The sequence below is a fragment of the Pollicipes pollicipes genome, unplaced genomic scaffold (genome assembly GCF_011947565.3).
Source record: "Pollicipes pollicipes isolate AB1234 unplaced genomic scaffold, Ppol_2.1 Scaffold_5724;HRSCAF=6776_pilon_pilon_pilon, whole genome shotgun sequence".
NCBI lineage: Eukaryota > Metazoa > Arthropoda > Thecostraca > Pollicipedomorpha > Pollicipedidae > Pollicipes > Pollicipes pollicipes.
This window is the reverse complement of record NW_023596746.1, coordinates 6066664-6086407: the sequence shown is the minus strand read 5'-3', so window position 1 is coordinate 6086407 and position 19744 is coordinate 6066664. Positions and strand designations below refer to the sequence as shown.

General features: G+C 48.5%; 1 protein-coding gene across 1 annotated transcript in view; it reads left to right on the top strand.

The window, feature by feature from the left end:
* The first annotated feature begins 587 nt into the window (after positions 1-587).
* LOC119102373 (glycine receptor subunit alpha-2-like) overlaps positions 588-19744 on the top strand; it is a 29110-nt gene continuing 9953 nt past the window's right edge. Inside the window, exons 1-4 of the mRNA XM_037225742.1 lie at positions 588-642; positions 1548-1686; positions 2647-2737; positions 4460-4542. Of these exons, the coding sequence (XP_037081637.1) occupies positions 640-642; positions 1548-1686; positions 2647-2737; positions 4460-4542 (316 nt within the window). The 5' untranslated portion in view covers positions 588-639. The remainder of the gene's footprint in view (positions 643-1547; positions 1687-2646; positions 2738-4459; positions 4543-19744) is intronic.

Here is a 19744-nt window from a genome sequence, read left to right as displayed (position 1 = left end):
AGGGCTATGAAACGCATCTCATCTCACTTGCATGCTGCACACGTTCTGAAAATTTACAACATGGCTAAACGATGTTGTTGAACCCGCTAGATCCATTGAGGATATTAAGCGTGATGTTAATGGACAGATATGGAACAGTTTCACGCGAGGTATCCGATTGCCATCCTCATCATGTATTTCTTCGATCTGTGACATAATATCGCAAAGAAAACGGACAGCATTATCAGCATTTCACAAATGAAAACGATTAGTGGGAGTGGTTGGTGGAAGAAAAAGAAAAAGGAAGACGAATGTCTGATGAGAAATAGAACATTAGCCCGTTTGCTCCGTTACCTTTCAACGAAAAACCCATTTTGATAACGTTTGTTCTATCCGTTTTGCATCTGCTGAGGCTGCCCATGACTTTGCAGTGTTTCAAGCTTCAAATTTTCAAGGGCGACTTAATCCACCTCCCCCTGTCCGAAGTAGAGTTAATGAGGACTTTGTCCGGTATAGCCCGACAGGCCCCGGCTCCTTTAATTTAAGGTTTCTGGGCTACGTTTTTGACTTGACGTGGTATATTTCTTATTTGCAGGCCAACCACTGAAGGTATCCCTCAGCTTAAAGATAAGAGACATTCAAGATGTCAACGAAGAACATATGGTAAGTACCAAATCGTTCGTATTTTAAAGTCGTTCCCGCCAATTCGTGGCGACAGGTATGTTGGCTGCAAATATCGCTGCAGCTTCAAACCATAAGCGCATGAACGTTGCACTTGACCTGAACGCATGCGCACAGCATGAGATATTTCGTGGGAAAAGGTTTGGGACAGATCTAGGGACAACAGGCTTTGTCGCCTCACTGCATGTCGCTATTCGCCGGACGGGGCTAACCAGCCCCATCCTGGCTGCCGACCATCCCTGAACGCTTCCCGCCGTTACCAGTTCTCCCGTCGCGAAGTAATCGATCTCTCGCAGCGAGCCTTCCACATCGCCTTCTGCCCGCTCCGGTCGTTTTTCTGTCGCCGTCCGCCTGCGCCGATCCCGGCATTCCGCGCGATGGAGGTGTCATCTGAGACGCTTCACTTCTGTGTCGCTCCCGCGTGGCAGGACCACGAACACCTCTGCTGTAGCCTGACCTTTGAGTTTTCTGGTTTGGGGAGAAGTGTCCACGTGCATATCCTCTGAGCTCTATGCGTCATTAATTTGTTTTAAGCGTGTCTACTTCTTTCTCTTTTTTGCTAAGACCCCTTGCTGGTCATGCAACTAATCCACATGTTTCTTTCAAAGGAAAACTGGCTTACATTCACAGCTGGTCGAAACTTATATCAAATGCTCACATCATCATGTGTTATTGAAGTTTGTTAAAGAGACGCTGTCTGTCAGATATCTTGCATACTAATGCCTTTCAAATTACCTGGTGCCAAGGTTTGTACAACCGGGTGAAAACTGTGATTTACCTCCATGTTCAACTGCGTACGTCTACCTAAAAAAGTGGCAACCCACTGGCGTTAAGGAAATCTGCGTGGTTGGTCTTGACGCATGACAGCAAAGACGTCCGCGCCGCAGGAGCTGGCCACCGAAATGTTTCTTCGTTTCTACTGGATCGACAGCCGGCTGAAGGCACCCAGCGATCTGCAGCCCGGCCAGTGGTTCAACGTGCACCCGTCTGTGTTCGACAACATGTGGAAGCCCATCACGTTCGTGGGTATGGACACGGAGCGCCACGCGCCGTGCTGGGAGGTGCAGACCGCCCCGCGCTCCCCTGGACCTTCCTGTCATGCCCCGATGTGGTAACCCCGGTCCCATATGTTGTTTCGAATGCGGTGGCTTATCATGTCATTCGGTTGACGAGTTGTCAGCACAAGAGCAAATGTAATTGTTTCTGTCAGATATTTGGGATATGACTTTGCAGATAAGACTCGTCATTTTGTACGACATGCTAGTTACGAGGCGTTTTATGCCAACCTCGATGTAATTGACCATTAGTACGAGACTATTGCAATTTACAATGCCAATACACATTGATTTCGAGTAGACGCAGAACAGTATCTCTAGGTATTGAGCCGCGGTGTAAAGGTGCTGGCGTCAGCAAGTCCAGCTACCATACAGCAATTGAATTTTACGTCCTCGTAAATGCTTACGACTTTCGCATGGCTGTCCCGAATTAATAAATGGAAATGGCCCTTGGAAACGAATATGAGATGCCGCTAATTTCATGAGCAGCATGATGATGTATTCCGCGGAAAATAACGATAACCATACTCTCATAATAGAATGAATTGGTTCAGAAAAACTACGTTGACGTACGTCGAAATCGGCCGTGCTTGCAGAGTTTGCCAAAGGTGATGTTACCGTTTTTCCCGCAAGTTCGCTGCGGCCAGACCACACCCCGACAACGTGCGACGGCGGACGCAGAGTACCCCGTTGTGTGGCAGCCTGGCACGCTATCCCACGGTCTTTTTTGTAACATGCGCAGCTGGCCTTTCCCAGCTGCCCGGCTGCGAGCGTTGGCGGAGACCGAGACTGATGATGGCGCCTGAGGAGAGTCCCACGAGAGGGCGCTGGCGGCGCGCCGCTCTGCATGCCACCCCAGCGCCTGTGGCACACGCGCGGCGCCATGCGGTCCCTGCGCTCACGACCCAATCATCGGCTGGTCTGGTTGCAGATCATATGAAGGATCTGCGGATATACAAGCTCATATCTCCGGCCAGCAGTCTGCGGATGCAGTACAACGGCTTCATTCGCTACTCCGTCTTGTGAGTTCCCAGTCGGGTGATGGATGGCAGGCCATTGAAATGGATTACATGTCGCCTGAAGTCGTTTGCAAGGTGATGATGTGATTCTGGCATGAAAGTCACTGAAGTCACCCATTTTGAAGAAGGCTTATGTCGTGGCGTATTGTACCATCGAGCTAAAAACTGTCATGCATGCAAAAACGCGTCCGATTATTTAGAACTAAATCATTTTGCTGAGAGCGGGTAGGAAGCATAAACGGGAGGCAGATATCGTACATGTTATTATCTTTCCTGCATCTTATTCATTCCGGTGCGCACAATACCTCAACAAGAGCGTTACCAGGCCAGAGTGATAAGAAACTCTATTCAGGAAAGTTATTATCGATATGGACCACGGTCAGGGCAAGTAATGACCGATGACTCTTCTGGTTTTGCCTACCTGGCTACACAAAATCATTTTTGAACCTCATGATGATAAGAAATATATCATGTTAGTGCACCTCGTCGGAGTGGGATGACGTTGGTGGTGGAACCGCTTCTGGTTCTTCAGATCTGTCCCTCGAGTCGCTCGGTAGATCATGATGAAGTGCGATGTAGCTGAGTTCGGGAATATCTTTGCGCCCGACGTGAACTTATCAGTTTCCAAGACGTCAGTTTATCGAGGCATGGTCTTGTCACGTCAACAAATATGACCCATTCTAAAGAAATCTGCCCGTCGAATACCTGTAAAAAAATCCTCAATGCGATGTGTTCTTGGCACTGTCTGCACGCTGTCATGTTTAGTGGTTGAAAGGGGTGTTAGTGCTTACGCAATGAGCGCATCAAATTTGGTGGTGACTTTGTCAAACACGTTCGTGGTTAAGATCATGTGAGGTCGGTATGAGAGCCTGCACGATATCAGCGCACTATTTCGAGAATCAAATTGACGACACGTTGGTACGCTTAGGTTAAGCACGGCAGATAGACGGGAGTGACGTGCAAAGCGGCGGATAGAACAAGTGTCGCTTGCAGGTGTTTTGCAAGGAAACCTCTTAAAAAAGCGTAACGTGATGCGCGCCACCCCGCACCCTTGTTTCGAGCGCCAGCGACTGAAGAAGCCTTAACAGCGTTCAGGGGTCATGACGTAACCGGGGTTCGCACCCGGGCCCCCGCCCGGGAGTCGAAGGTGCTAACTATTCGGCTTTTACGACTTCTCGAGTACATACACCGGTTATGGAACAGGAAAAGTTGTCGCTTCAGCTGTCTGGTTCTTACGCTGAGGAAGGTGGCCAAACCCGTAAATATCACGCAAGTGAAGCGAACATTTTGTGTAAATCATTATTTTCAGTTCGCCATGACCTTCTGCGTCTCTGGTATTCATCCTGGTTGTCATTTCGTGTCATTATAATTTTTATAAGGGCCCCAAGGCCCCCGTCCCCCCCCCTCCCCGACCCCCCATTAGTAGACGGCATTCTCTCCAATTAGTCGTGGCGTTGAGCTGCAACTATTTTCTGCTCGAGTTCGGTGTCTAGTCAGCGTTAAAGTGCAGCATCCGTCTTGGTGAGCGGATATATATTCCGCATTGAAGGGATAGACAAGACCTGACACGAAAACGCCAAACTCCTTCAAACATTCAGTCAGCTAAGTCCCCATAGCGTCAATGGGACGTAGGTATTGGCCAAAGTGCAATCACGCATTTCGATTGATGTGATAAAATGTGCTCGTACTTCTTGCTGATATTAAACAGCGCTTCCCTGCTTCTAGGCTCACTGTCACGATTGTCTGCAAGATGAGCTTCAGAGATTACCCGTTTGACTCCCAGCACTGCGTGTTTCATCTCGAGGACTGTGAGTATTGATAATGTTTTGGCATTCGATGGAATGTATTCCATCATATCTTGTCGGTCCTTGATTTTCTTTGCATTAGCATGTTTCGCACACAACTGCTGGGTCTGCTGGTCCTACGGTGTAGGGGCCTCCGACTGCCTGGTTCGCTCTGCGAGGGCTGTTTTAGAGCTAATGTCGTTGGTGAGGGCCAATCATTTGAGTGATTTCAGTGATTCCCCGGTTTCAGTAGTTGCAGAAAATGCTGCATCCTTGTCATAGACGCATGCATCTGGCACACAGCAGGTTACGAAAATATCGCGGGAGACACAGACAGTCCCACCGTCTACACACAGAAGAGTTTTAGAGTCACTGGCAGGCGCATATTGTGGCCATGTGGCCAGAGTAACGCAGAGTGGCTTCGAAGTAGGTCGCGGTGGGACGGGCGATATGAAAACTTTCTGAATTTGGCGCACAAAATCGACTGAAATTGGCCATACAGTCTTGCAGGTGTGTTGTTAAGTCCCCTCAATGGGAATTGAATGGCAACTTTGAGCGGGCGGGAGGGTTAGGCGTAGAACTAGTCCCATACCAAGCGCGGACGCAAGTGTTTGCTTGGAACCAACTGGCCACGCTAGATCGGTATCCACTGCTGGTGTAATGCTTTTGGTCCATTATGCTGGTCTCTGCGCATGCGCAGAGACCCCAACGCTGCAACACTATGCCTAATATACCGTTGCAGAAGCTCATCGCAACGGCTTAAGTTCCTGCTAAGATTCACCACCAGCCGCCCCACGCACGTGGCCTAGCCGGACTTCTTCCGAATAATTTGTTGTCAATCGATGGCCACGTGCCCAGCAGCGATGGCGACCCATCAGATGGCGTACTGTCTTTCAGAAACGGGGCCAGGGAAAGTTTGGCACAACGGCGGTGCTGCCCCATTAGAAGAGGCTGAATCATTGATGCTGGCGGGCAGCGTGGTCCCAGTATGATGATTGCGGCCTCAGAACGCGCCAACGCTGGAGGTCGTTTTACGTCCTAGATGGCGGTTTCCTGTTCCAACAGAGACCCAGGGAATCACTCCACCGAATCGTTACGGCTAACCTTCAGACTTCATGCCGTGACACCGGAATATCTCCAACAAATGACTGGTGCTTCATCGCGGAAGTTCGGTTGGTGATTTTGCATATAAATGGTTTGGCAGCTTCTCGTAACTATAAGTTCCTGATTTTTCATGTAATATCACTAAAACAGCCATACCTAGTTATTATGTCCCCGCTAACCCCATTTTGGCGGGCCGTAGGCCAACAAAATCTTGTATTGATTTCCACCACCCCGTGGCTAATTAAGCAGTGCTGCGAACAAACACGAGCAGTTTGTATGATAGAGGAGTGCTCAGTACAAATCCAGTTCATACCAAACGTTACGTACCAAGCAAACAATACCACATTAGCCGTTTTATAAAATATTACAGTACAAGCCTGAAACATGTTTTTTTTAAACTTTTCAGCGTATGCTTTCTAACCACATATCTTTTATCAGCCATTTCCGGCTAGAAATATTTCACAGAGATTTAGCAACGTGTTACAACGTGTAACTTGATAAAATTGCGATTAGCTGGCTATAAGCAAGATCATGCTTTTATGAACGAGAATCATGCCAGATCGCTACCTAAAGAAGTTTTTAAAACTTAATTAAAACATTCCATGGCATCTGTGACGCAGGTGAGACAAAACAAACTCATACCCTTGTAGCGTCCCTGCTGATAGTAATCAACTACTTATCGAGCTTACTCACAGTACGTACAGAGCTTGCTTACAGTACTTACAGAGCTCACAGGATTTACACACCTTAACATGATCCATGATGAATGATCCTGAACTGAAATGATCCCCAAAGCCTGCCTTGCTCTACACAGCAGCAATGTTAGCAATAATAAGGCGGCCGACATCCCACACCTCGGACCGATGCACATTACTGATTACCAGGCCTAGTATTCTCCAAGAATTTGGTTGGGCTGAAGACATGGGCTGTAGAAGCTGTCTATCAGCATCTCGTTTAAATCGAACAAATTTTTTCTGGGTTGTATACATGGGGTTTAATTAGTGCAGTTAATGGAATTGCATGAAAAAATTTTCCTTGCCAAAGTATTAAAGGTATGCTAAAACTGCATAGAAGCATTTATCAAAAGAATTGAAAGAACTTTTCAGTGCATTAATCTGCGTGAAAACGACTATTACCTAACCTTACCTTCATGACAATTTTTTTAAAGTTTTTCTGCCATATAAATATTTAAACCTTTTTGCTTGTGCTTGTCGCAGCTCTGCTTCTTAGCCGGTGGTCATTCCTCTGGATCTGCTGCATACCAAGGATCATGTAAGTGGTCCAAGCTAACTGCACCTAATAGACGCCAAACGGCCATTGCAGTCGGCGCATCCGAAAACCCCCCAAAATAACGAAAACCCCACCATTGGCCATGTGTCCCCTGAATATGTCGTTACTTCCACGGGTATCTGGTGAGCTAATGCATTGATTAAACTTGGAATTTTGTCCCGCTTTGCCTTCCATCTAACGAGCTTGGGATTTTCTGATTTCCACGCAGTGTGCAATGATGACAAGGCATGTCTGTTCGACGCAGGGGAGATGCTCGACATGCACTCGTAAACATAGCTCAGTATTCAAAGACAACACCCTTGTTACCCGTCATGCCATGCCCCCCCCCCCCCCCCCCCCGGAATGCGGCCAGACGGGCATCATTTACGAACAGGTTGGATAGAACAGCAAAATGACTGTCGGTTGATCTGAATGGTCGCCACTGCACCATGTCATACGCACAATGCTCGTAGCGGTAGCAGAAATGCTCAATATTATTGTAAGGTAGTTTTAGGAAGCTTGACAGATCAATGTTGCGTAAAAATTATGACTGTTAATAACTAAGACTAAGATCATAACTAAGGCTGACACCACCAAATATTGAAAAGCAATATGAGTGTCGTGCATGGGATAATAATTAAGACTTATGCCACCAAACATTGAAAAACAATACGAGTGCTATGCACTGCATCAACGCCGGGCATCAGCGCAGCCCAATGCCACGCTGTTGCAATGCTTGCTGTTTGCAGTGACCGCGCGTAGGTCCAGTGCGGAGCAAAACCGATAACAATGGTGGACTATTTAAGTACGTCGATAAGAACGGTGACAACGAGCGATAATTACGTAACCGGCTGTGCAGTCAACAGCACCGACCGGACAGTCAACAAGACCGGGCGTGCAGTCGGTGTTGTTGGCGTCACCCGTGAGTTAGTTAGTGGCGCCGTCCGCGCGCAATACAATTTGAGAGCCACCGGAAAGGTCAGATCGGACCGCGAACTGTCCGTCTGGTCCGTCTGTTTTTGCACTTGGCAAACCGTGCGGGTGCCCCAGGTTCCCGGGCTTCGTTAATCAGCTCGCCACTTGATCCACTAATCAGCTCATTTGCCACGGTTTTGGCAGGAGTGCGTCAGGGCCCAGGAGATTGTGCGTCGTCTCACACGTTATCGTGGCGGGGTTGTGCGGGGTCTTAGTTATCTTCGCTGCAACCGCGCGGCTAGATGTGACATGCTGTGACACAGCTTTCGCAGTGTTGGGCCATAAGGTGAGCCCTGCAAATGATGGGTTAATCGCTAATTGGCTCGTGATCGCAGTGAGCTTAGTGTTACCCACGGCGGAGTCTGCCGTGATTACTGAAAAAGTATGTTCAAAAGCAAGCAACGATAAGACAGCAATAATATCCTTATTCCTCGGAGAAAAACCGGGAGGATTGAGATATAGATGGGCTGGCATTTCGGCAACAGGCTTTTATCGAAACGAATAGCATAACTAAATTAATTCACTTCTGCTATTCGTTTCGGTAAAAGCGTGCTGCCAAAATATCAACGCATCTATATCGCCATCCTTCTGGTTTCTCTCCAAAGAATAAGGCGCTATTACTAGTGCCTCACTAGGGACCACCTACTGCTATTACTGCTGACCGCTATTACTGCTATTTCTACTGACTGCTGCGATTACTGTTGACTTTTATCTATGCCAATGATATTCCTCGCAACTGCACTTAGCAACTTACGAAAGTGGACAACGTGTATTCTGCCTGTAGTCCGCGTTGAAATAATTCGATTTGATCTAGGTGGCAGCTAGACAGGGGACGCGTTTAAGCTGCGCCCACTCCCAGACTTGCGCGGCTCTGGGGCAGGTCAGTAAAGCTCACCCCCTGGCAAGCGGTCAAACTGGGGGGGGGGGGGGGGAGCTCCACTTCACCGCATGAGACCATGAATTAGCACAATCTCTCTCCTGGTCAAATCAAAAGGTTGCTTTATGGCAAGCAAAGCACCTATTTTGGATGGTGGCTTTCATAATTTGCGATTGAATTTTGGCTCAGTTACAGCCTCTGCTGGGACTCAATTCTCATATTTATCGCGATCGAGTCAAAGCTGCAATGATTTCCCCCCTCGCCACCGACAGAACGACAGGTTTGTCGCACAGGCTAAAAATGCTGAATAATTAGTGTTGACAAAGCTACGGAAGCGAGTTTCTTACGACGGCAAAATGTGGAAATATTGGCAATCTCATCGAAAGCTGGAGTTGCGCTGCCGTGCCTGCCAGCCACAGTATCCATCCAGAGCTGACGCCGACATCGCGCGAGGAACGCACGTAAGGGCTTCGTATAGCGTTGGCTAGCTGTGAGAGTGATGCATTATATTCTTAGTGATTTGCACGTGCGATTACTTAGATTAAGCATACGCAAAACTATTTTCGGTAGTGGAAGTGGTTCAACACCGCTTCCAAGCATCGAAGTGGCCAAACATGACCACAAGCGTTTGTTTGAGACCAGTAACAGTAATTTGGTTAAATTCTTTGATCCTGAGGAGGGCGACAATGCTCTTCACACCACTTCATGTCTTTTGACAGCTAGATAAAGAAACACAGGGGGAGAGATTCCTTGTATCCTTTGAAAGGCCTCCTGACTTCGTGACAAAAAAGCGCTTTCGAATTGTATGGTCAAAAATAGAGTGCGTTCGCTCAGTATTGCTAAAGATGGCTTGCCATAAAGATGGTTTTATATCAGAATGGCCGAAAGTTTTGATGAAGTCCGCCTGCACCGTCTACCCGCGTTTCAGTCCTTGTTTCCGTTCACCGGGTCTCGCAGCTCATCATGCTTGGCCCATTACCGCCCGGCGAGTCAACAGTGGACGGTGGCTTTGGAGGGCTCCGCGGTTGGCTGGTTTCGCCCGAGAGGGTCTGTTACCCCTCCCCATGGATGAGAAGGGTTGGCTAAATATAACCAGATGGGTGTGGGCGGCTAACGGTGTTGTCTCATTAGTTGGCTGGGCTTTAAATTTGGCGAGTTTTTGATGACATGTCTTGCGTACAAAGAAGGTGCATTATTTCAGCTATGTGTCAACATACCGAGATAGGAACCACACCTCAGCAAAGTCAAATGCACATTTTCACTAAGCCCGTTGAAAAATTACTCTTATTCAACATCGGTAGCGTGCAGCCGGCGTGAAATTTTAATCGACCAATTTTGACCCGCCGGGCGTGTGGTCAGCTTCCACGCGCGCCCGCCAGCTGCAGGCGGCCGGCCGGGAGGGGAGACCCGGCGCCCGGCGGCGACTCCAGACGGGTTAGCGCCGGTTAGTTTCTTGGCAGGAATTGGAGTGCGATCGTGTGGTGAGTCGGCAATTAATGCGTCCAACTGCACAAACTTAGCTCAATCGCTATGCCGTGGGTGCGATATTTGACAGTGGAGGAAGCAGTGGACATGGTGATGAACGACCTCGATTCGGTTGATGGTGATACCGATATGGTAAATATTCCGCCCGACGGCAGCGACGAGGATGAAGGCGACGATGAACACCTGGGTACAGCACATGTGGTCGACGTACCAGGCGAGATGGAGGTAAATTACCAGGAACCGGTAACTGAGGACACCCTGTCGCAGCCGGCCAAAATGACGCTTGGAAAAAAACCACACCGACGTGACGTGACACGCAACCGCAGTACACAGGCTGGCAGGAACATCAAACGCACCACAGGAGGCGCGGGAAATAATAGCCAATGGGCGGGGTGTTAGTACAGCTGTGGATATTTTTGACAAAATGTTCACGCCTGAAGGGTTTCACCTCATTCAGCTGGAAACATTGCACTATGCGAGAGATGTGAATAACCACCAGCTATTCTTTCTGTCTGACCTCGAACTGAAAGCGCTCATCGCTATACTACTCTACTCCGGCTACAATCCCCTGCCATCTGAACGGATGTACTGGTCGAAGGATGATGACCTTTCACGTCTCATCGTCCGTAAAGCGATGACGAGACCTGAATATCTGAAAATAAAGTCATACCTGCACGTCCAAGACAACAACAAACATAACCAGACCAAAGATCACGGCTTCAAGGTCCGTCCAGTCGTGGAATTCATCAACAAGTCTTTTCAGGAGCTCGGCATCTTAAGCCCAAACTAGCCATAGACGAGATGATCGTAACGTACTACGGTCACAACTTGGAAACAATTAATTCGTGGAAAGCCGATACGTTTCGGCTGCAAGCTTTGGGCGATTTGTGGCAGTGGCGGATACTGTCACAAATTTGACCTCTGCTGTGGCAAAGAGGAGCGTCCTGAACTACGCGGCCAGCCGCTAGGCGCAAGGGTGATGATGGACATGTTGAGCGTGGTGTCGGACCCCAGCGGTCATGACGTCTTTTTGACAATCTTTTCACCTCGAGAAGCCTCCTCGCGCAGCTCAAAGACCGCGGCATCAATGCGACAGGCACCATTCGAGAAAAAAGGCTCGGATAGATGCCCCGTGACCCCGAAGAAGGAGATGGCTAAGTCAACGCGTGGCAGCTACGAACAAAAGTTCGACTGGACATCAGAAGTGTTGCTGGTCAGATGGCATGACAACAAGGTGGTCAACGTCATGACCAACTACGACTCAGCCGACCCGCCCACTTCAACGACCCGCTACGATCGTTCGGCCAGAAAACGTCTCCCAATACCGCAGCTCAAGGTTCTGAAAACCTACAGCATAGGCATGGGCGGAGTCGACCTGCACGACCAGCTACTGGGGGCGTATGAAGTGGCGATTAGGGGCAACAAGTGGTTCTGGTGGTACATATGGTCCGTCGTGAACAGTCATATCCTGCACAAGACGGCAGCCGGTGGCGAACATCCGTCGCTCATCAACTTCCGCCGTGACATCGCTACCACGTACCTGAGACTGGCAGCCCGTGGCAGAGACGCAGCCCGGCCGCTGCCACCTCACATACCCGTCAGCCTGCGGTATGGCGGAGTCGGCCACATGATGGCACCGCTGAACGCCCGCCTCCGCTGCCAGCTGGAGAGCTGCACACTGCGCTCCACCAAACGCTGCGCCAAGTGTGACGTCGCTATCTGCTTCAAGTGCTTCGCTAAGTACCACTAGCGGTCAGTGTAAGTAGATGTACCATGTACAAGATGCGAAGAGGCTAGGAATGGCGGGTGGTTTCGATCTAACCGTTGTTTATCCAGTTGTTTTGACTAGCAAAACATTACAGTACTTCATACAGTGTATTGTGTATTATATATAGTGTATTGCTTTGGGTGAATGTGAAATACTCATGCATAGTGTTATGACGTGACTGGTTTGGCACATGCCTATACCGACAGAGTTAATCCGTAGACGTTATTACCGTGCTTCTGTTCCCATTTTAGCGTAACGTGCTGTTACATACCTACTGCGTCTTGTATGACCTTCCATGCTTTTACATGTTCTGTGCTTTGTCTATAATGGCGATAGCATGGTTGAGCACGTTTGAAACAACATAACCCTGAAATGGAGCTCATAATTATTGTTTTATTGGGCTGGCCAGACAGGATAGAGAGGGGAGGGGCAGGGGAGAGGGGGTTGAAACCGACCAGCGCGGCCGAGCGGCGGGCCGGCCGGCCGGCGCAGCGGGCGGCAGAGACGGCGAGGCATCTCTGAGCGTGCGCCTGGTGAGTCATTTTTGGACGGTGTCGTATCTGAAAAATTTATTGGTATTTTGACCTAATTTTTCAGGATCACTTACTCATGTACCTAGAACGCAGGACATAAAAAATCACTGGTGAGAAATAGGTCGGACGTTAATGGGTTAGTTCGCTTCTGAGTGACCTTGATGGTATGAGCAGACGGCGGTAGTTTACACTAGACGGTCACCCCATTCAGTAGGTGGATCTGACCTTTTAAATGCTTCTTAGGCAGTGTTACGAACAGGCGCTGTTCCGGCACTGGTTAACCCGGCATTGACCGGAGTTAAATCGGCCCCCAGGGGTGGTAAAAGTGTGCTTTTTGTCGCCGGCCAAATTTCTGGAGGAAAACTGTCGCCATTAGCGTAATGTGATATCATATTACAAAATGGTCATTAAGTCCATGCTCAGTAGCGTCATCAGTAATCAACCTATCACCGAAAGTCTCTTTCATCGCTGCAAATTTCAATATCATGCACACAACCGAAGCGTTCATTCATACACTGTCCTTCAACAAACGTCAGGAGAAGTGCTACTGTAAGGAAAGCAGGTGCACCCTGCCGTAGACTATTGAGATAGCCCAATCATAACAGGAGTTCTCTTCTACCCTCTGGATTTGCCGGGCCCGCACGTTTAAACCCGATCTACGGCTGGATTTCTTTCCTCAACCGCAAGAAAGTAACGGAAGACCTCGATAGCCAGGGCAACGGAATGCATGACAAATTTCGAAACAGTGGCAAGTGGCGCTGGGAATGACATCAAATATGGGAGGTTCCGCAAGGTCATGCCTCCTTACGAAAATCACGTGTGTGCTTCGAGCCCTATCTCAATCGTCATTAGACTATCCACCATACCTTAGGCATGCTCCAAGTCTGGGGGGATATGTTTGGGCTGGTGGGCGCCTTTTGCCTTGCCCCAACAAGTAAATTGAATCGACATTTGTCAATAACTTCACTTCAGGCGGCTAGCTCTTTTTGAATAAGTTACTCGTCCGGACAGGAGGGGAGGGTGGGCGATGCGACCCCCCCCCCCCCCCTGCTGCGGTTTTCTGAGGATACCAACTGCGCCATATTATGCAGGCGCAGTTCAAATGTTTGATAGGCTCTAGGCATCCATTGCACGCGTGTTGATTCAAAAAAAGTATCCTTAGAAATTCTGGTTTCAGAGTACCGATGTTTTTTTAGAGCATTGCGAAACGATGCAAGGCCGGTGGGTGCGGCAGGCGGCAAGTCGTGATTCTGGGGACTGCGCGCGGAGGGTTGGCACTGTTACATGAACAAAACCCTACATTATGAATACGGGCTCCAAACAGGTAAAACTACATGCCATTTTACTGACAATTAAGCAAGAGATACACCCATCTATGCAACATGTGACTACACAGCATAGTTTCGTATATATATATATATATATATATATATATATATATATATATATATATATATATATGAACATGCAAAACTGATCTTTGGTTTTCATGAAGGTCTTGCCTAGTGGGGTCAATTCATAACAAGAGGCTTCTTACCAATCACGAGATCTCGTTAAAGGCAGTTCGCTGTCTGCTTGTTTTTTTGCGAGGCTTAACCTTTCTTAGTTTTTAAAAGCCAGGGATCCCCCTTCGCCATCAGTCTGCGTTACAACTCCAGCGATTCTGGGTAAGGATTAAAGTCGTTAGCTGCCAACCTTTTTTATTTATTTTATACATGCTGCTGTAAAAATCTGCATTTCAGACCATGAAAACATCAACTGATACAGCAGAATGACACATCTCATTACCAACATCCAAACAATGATACAAATTCAATGGGCATGCCAAAATTGCCCTTGGCGTGCAAGTAGCCAGCAAATATAAGATTATGTGGGATGTTCACCATGTATAATGCAGAAGTGTCAATCCAAATTAATTTCTGCGGTGCCACCCAATATCTATGTTGGGTTGGGCCCCCTCGCTGCTGACTGCTGATGCTGTAACTTGTACCCCTCCCCTCCCCTCATTGCCTATATTTGCTACGTCATCCTACTCTTCACTTTCGTGGCCTTCCAAGGTCTACATCATTGGATATCATATAAATTTCCAGCAACAAAGATTCATGTTAGCAAAAGGTTGGGTCGTGAATAATTGTTTAAATGTTATCAAAGCCATGATGAAATAATTGCATTTGAAGCAGGGGCATAGTTTTTAAAATAGGTTTGAGAGCAGTAAAAATTGCGCAATGCATCCCCAAAATATGGACGTTTCCCAGATAAGCCCACTTCTTCACAAACTCAGGAGGGCAGGTATGGAGCCCTGAACTAAATAAAAAGCAGTAACACCCCTGGTTTGAAGATCTACGTGACTGGTAACCATTCACAATCAAGACAAGAGCAAAAATGGCATAAAGTGGCATTTCAGAACTATTATCACCTCCTGTTATTCCCCTTCATGAGTTGTGTCATGAGACTTTAACATCAAATCCACGGTTCTTTTCTGAGAGAAGAAGGCTGGTCGCTTGTGACTGTTTCAGTGAGTCAACAATCTTTTCTGTGTCTTGTAAGGGCGGTTTGGATAATCACAGGTCAATTTCTACCTTGATCGGATCATCCCGCCGACTTACCCTGAACTGTCAATGCCTCTCGTCGCTGATTACAGTATGTCGAATCGCGGCATCGCCAACGAAGGAAGCAAGGTCAAAAATTAAACCCTAAGCGAGTATTTATGACACTAAAATGCGAACGTCACTTACAACTTGCAGTGCATTGAAAGTTACCGCCCACCTTATATCAGTCGCATCGCAACGATTGTAACACGTCCTTGCGACCAGATGAATTCCCATATTTATATTTTTCAGTATTTTATGTGACCTAGTTCGGGACACTGAGGGTCGGCTATTAAAAACAGCGACTCGACCGACCGGCCGGGCCATAAGAAATACATTGATTTGTCGCCAATCTTTCTCCGAGTCGAGCGGCCAACTATAAATCATGAGATATTTTTGTCGCCGGGTTGGAATGAAACATAGAAAAGATGCTATGGTGCCGTCCAGTGCAGTAAAGAGTCTTTACGCAAAAGTCTGCTGGTGTCGTGTGACGAAATGTATTATCATGGAAGCATCATATCTATGTATGTAGGCATGTTATGTTTTGCACAGTGTGCCGTATTATTTCATCTTAGCCGTCACTAAGATTTGCTGTCCCCAAGCAATTTTGGCACCAAGTTTCGCGTGCATATATGTATAATTTTGTCGCCGATTTTATCCACCAATTGGGCAGGTTTTACCGCCCCTGTCGGCCCTCCTGTCCCATATTCGCGGTAATTAGAAAACGCCTGTAGTTATCGCTGCAAAATGTTCAGTAGCTGTCAATTGATTTTTTTGTTTGCCCTACACGAAAATAAACACTATGTGACCACAATAGATCAAGCGTAAGTGACGTCAGAGTGACGTCACGCTTGCTGATTTTTCACAAAGGTGCACAGCCGAAGCCAAATTGATACACAAGCTGAGCGAAGCAACATATTTTATACCACCAAACGGGAAATGTCAGTCAGTCCATCTATCATATGCATCGCCGTTGTGTTGTTTCAGTGTTGCACTTACGAATATTAGCATGCCACTAACAAAAAATTTGAAACAGCACACTGAACATCTTTTGTCGTCTCAGACTTAAAATTTTGAAAACATGGAAAAGTTGGCTTACATGCGTCTATAAACGATGCCTGTATCCGTTCCAAGCAATAATCTGAAACAGTGAGTTAGTTATGGCTTAAAATGCACCACAACGCATGTAACCCCTTATCAGGCGCCCGCCCGGCCCGCGGCGGTGGGCGGCGGGCTCAGGTCTGCCGCAGTGGCGCGTTGACGGGGCCGGTATCAGTTTCACACGCGAGCCAACGAACGCGTGACTGGTGGAGGGGTCGAAGGGTATCAGGTTGCGCTGTCGGCAGCACCGAACTGTCCAAAACGAAGCAAAAATCGATTCAACAGCTTTTTCCCCCATCGAGGTTATCCATTTGACCTCGACCTTAGACGGGTTTTGAACAAGTGACCGCTCCTGCTCACTTGTCTGACACCCATAATGGCGGCTAAGTTCTTCCACGTTGCGCTTAAATGGTTCAGATGTGACGGGAATAAATAGACCAAAACAGATATGCACACCAAGGTTTCGGCTCTCATTTGCACAGCACGTGACCTTGGCTCTAGACCTGGTACGGCGCACGTAACATTGAATTACTTCCTATGTAGCATGTTTGATCATGGCGAAATGATTTCACACGATGAGACACGCGTCAAAATAAAATGTTTTGCGGGGCCGCCAGATATTCAACACAAAAATCAGCGTTCGGTCGTGACCTGTGATCTTAATTCACACCTAAACTTAAGCTTGCTGTGTGGTCTGACACCGCACGCCAAGGCGCTGTCGATTGCGATACAAGTTTTAAATACGCGGTACAAATGCTGAACTTGGCACAACCGTTCTTGAGATAAGCAGGGGCGGGTCAAATCTGTTCTCCGTCGGCCAATGGCGTGCTGCCAAGGAGCTAGGTCAATGCCGGGTTAGAATAACAATGTATGTAAAGATCGGTCAGCCCAGGCTGATCGGAACATCCGAATGAGTTGGTAACTAGGAAGTCGCATTATGGAAGGCAATGTGCTTACGACGCTGCTTTGGCAATTTCATGTTAGCTTGTGGACGATGGTATTGATGAGATGTCTTGTGGAAAAGTTGTTTTGACGTCGTACAGTGGTTCAGACTGTGCTTCGGATGTGCAAAAAACATGAATTGTTGGGAATAGAAGGAAAGCTGGTCGATTGAGCTGGAGTGGATCTTGAAAGTAGAGTCCCCGAAAGGCTGTACTTATCATGTCCTTGGGGAGATAACGGCTTAAGCGTCAGATGCCTCAGGGCGTGCGCCGTTCTCAAGTGGACGGTCGACGCGACGGGCTCGCAGATTGAACGCGGCTCTCAGCGTTCAGAATCGTCTCAGCCTAATAATACACGTCACGAGTAGCTCTAAGATGGTCTGACCAGCGCCTGAGCGTGGTCGGCTCGCACTCGACACATTCCGTCCACGAACGGCTGCTATCTCCGGAGAAAGTCAGCGACGAGGAGCTTGATCCGAGAGCTCAGCGAAGCCAACCATTGCGCTAGCCGGCCGACTGCCTGAGCCTTTGACTGCTCTTGAAACGCTATTTGTCTTTGGGAGCGGCCGGGCGGTGGCGCCCTGTTGATATTTGATAAGCTTTCCTTCTGATCCGGCGCGAGATTGAGTTTCATTTAAGTTTTATCTGACTGGCGGTGGAAGGCTGCATTTGGAAATCCTTACCAGCTCAAGTTCATTTTAGCTATGCTCCAGCCTTTTGCCGTTCCGCGTCTGCCAGCCGCATACACAGCTTAGCCGAGTGGCACCGCCCTGCTAAGATTTCGTCCCGTGTGACTCAGACTGTGACTCAGAAGCCTTACTCTGAGCTGGGGCCTGTTAGAGATCCAGCGCGCATTGTATTGGCCGCTGCTACGGCCTTCTTTCTGAGCGGCAACATGACGAGCAGAAGAATGGCGTTACTCTGAGGGTGATTACTTAACACCAATGCTGACACACAGAATATTTAGGTTATTGCTTTCATCCGCAGCTCATCCCTCATCTGTGGATTTTCTGCACCCATGTGAAGAGCTCGAAATCCCTACAGGTTCTCAACTTGTATGTTGAGCTTGAGCGGGCTGGGTAGCAAGGTCTACTTAAAGTCTTAAAGTCGTGCGACAGCGATTTCGGGAAGCGTTCCAAACGGGACGGAGAAAGCCTGGATTTACGCCTAGCTCCGCGGATCTCTTCGGTCAACTGGACCTCTTCCCTGTTGTTGTGCTTTTGTCGTTCTTGTCGGTTTACATGAAGCTGACATGTTCCCTTAACTAAATCATCCGATTTCTTGAATTTTGTTCCGTTTAACGGCATTCCTTTCCATTTCAGTTCCGTTTCATGTGTTGTCTATTGATTTTTCCTGTTCCGACTAATTCATCCCTGTTGAACATAATCCAGTTTCTTTTATAGACTCCAACATTCTTTCATTTTTACCCTCATTTCTGTTGATGTTTTGCACTTGCACTTTTTCTTTGCACCGCTTTGTTTTGCGCCATTGGTTTGACTTATCGCATCGTATTTTCTTTTTGTCATCTAGCTGGTTCGAATAAACGTCTTGCTTGGAAACTGTTGCATTTACCGTGCATTATTTTCTCATTGATTCAACATGTGTTATAAGAGCTACCCGGCTCGTTTATTTATCAGAGTGACGATTATATTAGCATACCCTGAATTGACAGTATTTCCACGCGATAGCCACTGATCGCTTCCGTTCATGCGCTAAAAAAGCGTGTCCACGTAAACTTGGCAATCCGCGGTTCTCCACAGCACTCGGACAGTGGCGAGGTTGGTGCAATATCGCTGCAGGCTATGGCCGCACTGTGGTGCACCGCAGCAGACTGTGGCCGCGCTGCGGTGCACGACAGCGGGCTGTGGTTGCACTGCGGTGCACCGCAGCAGGCTGTGATTGCACTGCGGTGCACCGCAGCAGGCAACCGCCGCAGACTGTGGATATGCTGCGGTGCACCACAGCAGGCAACCGCAGCAGACTGTGGATGTGCTGTAGTGCACCGCGGCAGGCTGTAGTTGCGCTGCGGTGCACCGCAGCAGGACGCGTCGTGTGCTGTGGTGCACCGCAGCAGGACGCGTCGTGTGCTGTGGTGCACCGCAGCAGGCTGTGGTTGCGCTGCGGTGCACCGCGGCGCACGACACACTGCCCACACTGCCAGACCAGGTAGCGCCCTAGCTTTAGCCGGTGTCCGCTCAGGCGGCGGTGGCTCCCCGGCTCGGTCCGATTGTGTCGACTGTGTTGATTGGTGGCGAGGCTTTGATTTATTGGCCGCACCTCTCGCTGGCCAGCGGCGATTTGCCGCGAGCGGCAGCGCCGCCCACAGGGCGTCCACGCGCACTCGAGGCACGTCCCGTCTGGCTCCGTGCCTTTAGAGGTCTTCATGGATGTGACTGCCTTTACCCAATTCATTCGCTATCCAAGGGGCTACACGCTCCACATGCTATCCATACTCACCTGCTATCTGTGAAGGTGTGCCCATACACGCCCATTTCTCATTACGAATCAGTTATACCCACTCGTTACCCAACCCGTGGGTGTTTTCCAGCATTCTAGTTTAAAAGATGAAAAAGTTTCAAGAGGGA